Here is a 6,832-nt window from a genome sequence, read left to right as displayed (position 1 = left end):
TTTGTGCTAGTAGAAGGAGATTCCACCATATTGCTTAGGCTACTGGTCATGATGTTTCACGGTCATGGCTGCCATCCTATTTCTGACACCAGTGTAGCGAACAACAAACTTGGTTTGTGGCGTGAAAGGCAAACACCCTACCAGACCAATCATAGAACTCTATATTTGGGCCCAAATCTAAACCAATCATAGACGTCTGTTGACGTTAAAATCAAGGCCAGTCCGGACCGCACCAAAAATAAAAATAAAGACCACTAGTCCAGACAGGACCAAAATAAAGACCTCCAAATTACGTCGCCTGACAGTAAATGCTTAGCGGGTATGTAGTCTTCTTGGTTAGGGAATGCAGCAGAGGTCTCATATTCCGCACATTTACTGGACTGATACAAAGTCTAGAGATGGCACATGATGTCCTCTCAACCCTTCCTCTGTTGCAATTGTGTGCGATTGAATGAGTGATACAATGTACAGTATCTTCTTGTATCAAAAGTCCACCAATGAATAGACCGCGAAAGTTCGAAATTACTCCGAAACAACTGATAAAGGATCTGTTTAGCTGACCCCCAATCTTGAGATGAACTATCGACGGCTTGAGCGCAGATCTGACTTGAGATCAGATTTCACTGAGCGTTGATGAATCCGGGACATGCCCCTCCCTCGAGCTCGTTCCAGCCTCAGAGTGCAGTTTTTGGCATCGCAGTAATGTCATTTTGCTGCCTTTATTCACTTTTTATTAAGTCTGTGCCAATACAAGCTGCTCACCAAGGCTGTCCTTTTATGTGAGAATACGACAGAAGGTAGTACATTATTTATTGCTTGCGATTTGTAATGTGAGAGATGCCATAGGCAGAAAGCTATACCTTTAGTCAAGTTGTTGAAAACTTTTGATGGACTAGCTATAGTTTTTAAAACTTTCTAACCAGCTATACATGATATTATAACAGTCCCAGTAAAGCAATTTAATGTTATCTGATGTTAGATCAGTCACATGCTTTCTATGCCCCCCCCTCCTTTCATACCCAAACATTACTTTCCCATCCTTTCACATACTGTATCTGGGAATTAATATTCTTTGTTTGCCAAGATCCCAAAGCAGATGTCACAGTGTGACATTTTCACAGAAGTCTCTCACCCTCTGGGCACTATGAAAATGTATGCAATAAATGTCAAACAGCGTTTATTTGTATTGACTTGATTTGAATGTAGGCAAATTTTCCTCAAACTTCTCTGATGCAGGTGGTTTCCCCCTCCCCATTTTATTGCCATTCGACTGTAAGCCAATGGAGGGCATCTGAGAGCTACTCTTTGCTGTTTGACTCAGACGTGAGAGAGAAGCAGGTAGTGCAGAGATGGCTCTCAGAAAAGGATCATCTTCTGTTGCCCTTTCCGCGTGGCCATCTGAAGTGCAGATGAACCCAGCTGATGTCCCTGGCCTGGAGGTAAAGCTGGGAGCGTTGGTTGTTCTTTTCTCCATCACACTGGTCTGTGGCTTCGCCCCTTTGTGCTTCGTCAGGGGGGCAGGGAGGTGCAATGTTGACCCAGGTAAGTGGCACTTTAGATCAGAATGAATTTTGAAAATGTGACTTAAAGGTAAATCCATTTGAATTAAATCACTTTTTGACAGCACCCCTTTTGAATGGAATGAAACCTTCCTTACATATTTTCCCATTGTAGAAGTGCTCAGTAAGTTCCTTTTTGGACATGAATACCAAGACATTCAGGAGATAAAGGTGCTCAAAGTTGACCCATTTTGCATACCCCACCATACCATGAGACATCCATCTCTTCATCACTAGAAAAGATAAACAGTTGAGATTGATATATTTAAAAGCTTACGAACAGGGTTTTGAAACTAGCTTATAGTTTCTTTTTAAAAAATGTTTTTTAATAAAAATTGTATTTTTATTTTTTTTAGCTTACATGTCAATTACAGTGGGGAAAAAAAGTATTTAGTCAGCCACCAATTGTGCAAGTTCTCCCACTTAAAAAGATGAGAGAGGCCTGTAATTTTCATCATAGGTACACGTCAACTATGACAGACAAATTGAGAAAAGAAAATCCAGAAAATCACATTGTAGGATTTTTAATGAATTTATTTGCAAATTATGGTGGAAAATAAGTATTTGGTCACCTACAAACAAGCAAGATTTCTGGCTCTCACAGACCTGTAACTTCTTCTTTAAGAGGCTCCTCTGTCCTCCACTCGTTACCTGTATTAATGGCACCTGTTTGAACTTGTTATCAGTATAAAAGACACCTGTCCACAACCTCAAACAGTCACACTCCAAACTCCACTATGGCCAAGACCAAAGAGCTGTCAAAGGACACCAGAAACAAAATTGTAGACCTGCACCAGGCTGGGAAGACTGAATCTGCAATAGGTAAGCAGCTTGGTTTGAAGAAATCAACTGTGGGAGCAATTATTAGGAAATGGAAGACATACAAGACCACTGATAATCTCCCTCGATCAAGGGCTCCACGCAAGATCTCACCCTGTGGGGTCAAAATGATCACAAGAACGGTGAGCAAAAATCCCAGAACCACACGGGGGGACCTAGTGAATGACCTGCAGAGAGCTGGGACCAAAGTAACAAAGCCTACCATCAGTAACACACTACGCCGCCAGGGACTCAAATCCTGCAGTGCCAGATGTGTCCCCCTGCTTAAGCCAGTACATGTCCAGGCCCGTCTGTTGTTTGCTAGAGTGCATTTGGATGATCCAGAAGAGGATTGGGAGAATGTCATATGGTCAGATGAAACCAAAATAGAACTTTTTGGTAAAACCTCAACTCGTTGTGTTTGGAGGACAAAGAATGCTGAGTTGCATCCAAAGAACACCATACCTACTGTGAAGCATGGGGGTGGAAACATCATGCTTTGGGACTGTTTTTCTGCAAAGGGACCAGGACGACTGATCCGTGTAAAGGAAAGAATGAATGGGGCCATGTATCGTGAGATTTTGAGTGAAAACCTCCTTCCATCAGCAAGGGCATTGAAGATGAAACGTGGCTGGGTCTTTCAGCATGACAATGATCCCAAACACACCGCCCGGGCAACGAAGGAGTGGCTTCGTAAGAAGCATTTCAAGGTCCTGGAGTGGCCTAGCCAGTCTCCAGATCTCAACCCCATAGAACATCTTTGGAGGGAGTTGAAAGTCTGTGTTTCCCAGCGACAGCCCCAAAACATCACTGCTCTAGAGGAGATCTGCATGGAGGATTGGGCCAAAATACCAGCAACAGTGTGTGAAAACCTTGTGAAGACTTACAGAAAATGTTTGACCTGTGTCATTGCCAACAAAGGGTATATAACAAAGTATTGAGAAACTTTTGTTATTGACCAAATACTTATTTTCCACCATAATTTGCAAATAAATTCATAAAAAATCCTACAATGTGATTTTCTGGATTTTTTAAAATCATTTTGTCTGTCATAGTTGACGTGTACCTATGATGAAAATTACAGGCCTCTCTCATCTTTTTAAGTGGGAGAACTTGCACAATTGGTGGCTGACTAAATACTTTTTTCCCCCACTGTATCTACCGATTGTTTTCATATTCGCACAAGTTGTAGCTTAGACCCTGAGATTTTTATGTTGTGCCCACCATCGATTGAGACACAAGATGCTCTTGAATACAGGATGGGTGTCATGTTTTGGCTGATCTACTGTACAGTATGTACTAAAATAGGAATGAAATAGAAATTTCAACTTTTAAACATTACCACAAAGATGGGTGGAGGTCCACACAATGTTGACTTGAATGGGCATATCTGTTGTTTTAAATTATACTGTTAATCCTCCATAGGAAACCTATTGAAATCATAGAAAATAGATAATATAATAGACATGACCATTTAAGTTCACATTTGATAGTGGGTGGACCAGCAGCAATCTTTGTGTTAGTAATTAGAAGTCAAAAATGTCAATTCAATTAAAATGGCAATGGTGTACCAGCTAAATTGCAGTGGACTGAAGGGTATAGGTCCATTCTATTAATTATATTTCTATGATTTGAAATGACACCCATCCTGTATTCAAAAGCATGTTGTGTCTCAACCGATGGCGGGCACAACACAAAAACCTCAGATTATGTAAAAATAGTATCTAAGCTACAACATATGTGAATATGAAGGAAAAATATCAGACTTTCGCGTTTTTAGCTAATTGATGTTTAAAAGGTAAAAAAATGTCATCTTTATTTAAAAAATATATATATATTTCAAGAAATTATAAAATAGTTTGGTAACCCTGTTTGTAAGCTTTTAAATTATATCAAACTCAACTGTTTATCTTTTCCAGTAATGAAGACATGGATGTCTTAGTGTATGGTGCTGGTGGGGTATGCAAAATGGGTCAACTTTGAGCACCTTTATCTCCTGAATGTTTTGGGATTCAGGTCCAAAAAGTAACTTTCCGACCACTTCTTCCATGGGCAAACATGTAGGAAAATGTTGTTTAAATCAAAAGGGATGCTGTCAAAAAGTGATTGAATTCAAATGGATTTACCTGAAAATAAGTCCTGACTGTAAAACTTACTTGTTGACTCCTATGTGTTCCTTCCTTTCACAAACCCTACACGAAACACTAAGACCCCCAAACCCATTGAAAAGACAGTAGAATGTAAGTGGGTTCAACTTCCATGCACAACCGATAACTTTGCACAGGGCTGAATAATAAAATGCAGGTGAATTAGTAAAGGGGAGACATACCTGCTCACTTTTGTGTAATCTGTTCCCGGATGTTGTCAAGATGTAGTCCGTCAAATCTGAATATTTTTTCCATGGAGACCAGACGGAAAACCAACAGGTTAAAACATTGACCTTACTTGTTGTAGACCCTTTCAATAAACATGACTGGCAGATACATTTGTGGCTGAGCTGGGTCTGTTTGTATTCCACAGAAACGTGTCACAAGGTAGTTAGCTTGGTGAGCTGCTTCGCTGGAGGAGTGTTCTTTGCTACTTGCCTTCTGGACTTGGTGCCTGACTACCTATCTGGGATCAATGAAGCATTTAGTAGCCTGGGTATCACAGTAAGAATTTGGGGACGTCCCCATTAGCTGTGTCTTTTTTTGGTTTCTGCCCTTTGGTTAGACATTTCACATCTGATTAGTATTTTGGAAGTACAGTGTTATCTTGGCCTGCCCTGTATTACTTGATGTCAGAATTACATTTTTTATCTTTGTGTCAAAGTTGAATGCTGAGAAAAATACAGATTAATGACTTTCTGTGAAGACTCATCAATTTCTGTCCGCAGACACTTTATTATATATAAAAAAATGTAGGTTACATTTGTCAGCTTAATCTGCTGACTGATTAGGCTAACTTTGTGGTAATTCTGCCAGGTAAATTATAAAGTGTGTGTTATCCTCTTATCTGTCAATCTACCCCTTCCAGCTTCAGTTCCCTCTACCCGAGTTTATCATAGCCATGGGCTTCTTCTTGGTCCTGGTGTTGGAGCAGATAGTCTTGGCCCTCAAAGACCGATCGGCGGGCCACTCTGAAGAAAGACGTGCACTATTGGTGGACCCCAGCGTCCAATCACATGACAGAGATGGCCGGAGACACTCCCACCACTCCCATGGTAGGGAGGAATTAGGGGGAGAGGATGCCCACTTTCATGTGGACTTTAACTCCACCTCAGCCATCCGGGCCTTCATTCTAGTATTTTCCTTATCTCTGCACTCAGTGTTCGAGGGCCTGGCTGTGGGGTTACAGGAGGACAGTCAAGAGGTGCTGGAGATCGGTGTGGCTCTATTCCTCCACAAGAGCATAATCTCTTTCAGTCTAGCCCTAAAGCTGGTCCAGGGCAAGCTGCGGCGGGCAGCCGTGGTGGGTTGCCTCCTGCTCTTTGCCCTCATGTCCCCGCTGGGCATTGGGCTGGGCATCGCCCTCACCGAGACCAAGTCGTCCCCGCAGCACCAGCTGGCCAGGTCCACCTTAGAAGGCCTGGCGTCTGGCACCTTCATGTATATCACCTTCATGGAGATCCTGCCCCATGAGCTGAGCTCCCCACAGAACCGCATCCCCAAGGTGGCCATGATGCTCACTGGGTTCGCAGTGGTCACTGGTGTGCTGTTCATCAAAATGTAAATATTCTGTAGATCAGTCCTTAGTGTCTTATTCTATCAAAAACTGACAACCCTTCTGGGATAAAAGACACAAAAATAATTTCCTATTTTGCCATGAGAATGCAATTTGGACTGATAAGCATTCAGATTTTATATATGCTAATCCTGCCATGCTTTGAAATTAACATCATATGTCGTTTTCTATTTTAGAGAATTTGAATGTATCTATATGTTTTATATAAACAATGGCATACTTCACAAACAGCTGTCTGTATACCGTGATGATGTGGTCTAAATGACCTGATTAAAAAATAAAATATGATAAATTTATAACTCCTGGTTTGATATTATAGCAAACCTAATGTTTTGTTAGCTGTGAAATCTGACTAGCAGTGTCCTGAATTGTACACAGAACATTTGTTTGTTCAGTAGTATGACTGCCTAGCCCCTACAAAAACATAAGAGCATGTACAGCTGGCTACTACTTTAAATGCTTAAAAAGCTAAATGGATTGGTTGCTCTTTGTCAGAGCCTTACATTGCGATCTAAATATAGGCCCTTATTTTTTTCACTGCCATGTGGTGAGAAAGCTTTGAATTAGTCCTCTATTCTCTTGAAAACTTGAGTTTGAATAATTGAAATGGCTGTTCGTTTTTATGTTCACTTTTATATCAGCACTTGTTTATCTGTACCTGGTTTACTGATTAAAAGTAATCTGAAATAATTTTCAACATGTTGCCTAGTTATTTTTCACCTGGAGAGTGA

General features: G+C 41.0%; 1 protein-coding gene across 2 annotated transcripts; it reads left to right on the top strand.

The window, feature by feature from the left end:
• The first annotated feature begins 673 nt into the window (after window positions 1-673).
• Window positions 674-6,793, top strand: LOC121570104 (zinc transporter ZIP1). Of its 2 annotated transcripts, XM_041881592.2 has the most exons (5): window positions 674-797; window positions 1,237-1,542; window positions 4,899-5,029; window positions 5,394-5,580; window positions 5,686-6,793. In XM_041881592.2, exons 2-5 carry the CDS (start codon window positions 1,350-1,352, stop codon window positions 6,087-6,089), a joined length of 915 nt encoding a protein of 304 aa, XP_041737526.2. In that variant the 5' UTR covers window positions 674-797; window positions 1,237-1,349; the 3' UTR covers window positions 6,090-6,793. The 2 variants fall into 2 exon arrangements, with proteins under 2 accessions (XP_041737526.2, XP_041737525.2); XM_041881591.2 differs by having other exon boundaries at window positions 5,394-6,793.
• The last annotated feature ends 39 nt before the right edge of the window (window positions 6,794-6,832 follow it).

This window comes from Coregonus clupeaformis, chromosome 8 (genome assembly GCF_020615455.1).
Source record: "Coregonus clupeaformis isolate EN_2021a chromosome 8, ASM2061545v1, whole genome shotgun sequence".
Taxonomy (NCBI): domain Eukaryota; kingdom Metazoa; phylum Chordata; class Actinopteri; order Salmoniformes; family Salmonidae; genus Coregonus; species Coregonus clupeaformis.
Note: the sequence above shows the minus strand (reverse complement) of the source record. Positions and strands in the feature narration are given on the sequence as shown.

What these genes read in the sequence shown, in the direction of transcription:
- LOC121570104 (XM_041881591.2), top strand. Translation starts at nt 1,350, where the DNA reads ATGGCTCTCAGAAAAGGATCATCTTCTGTTGCCCTTTCCGCGTGGCCA. An exon ending in GAGGTGCAATGTTGACCCAG is followed by an intron (nt 1,543 to 4,898) that starts GTAAGTGGCACT and finishes TGTATTCCACAG; the next exon opens with AAACGTGTCACAAGGTAGTT. An exon ending in TTAGTAGCCTGGGTATCACA is followed by an intron (nt 5,030 to 5,393) that starts GTAAGAATTTGG and finishes TACCCCTTCCAG; the next exon opens with CTTCAGTTCCCTCTACCCGA.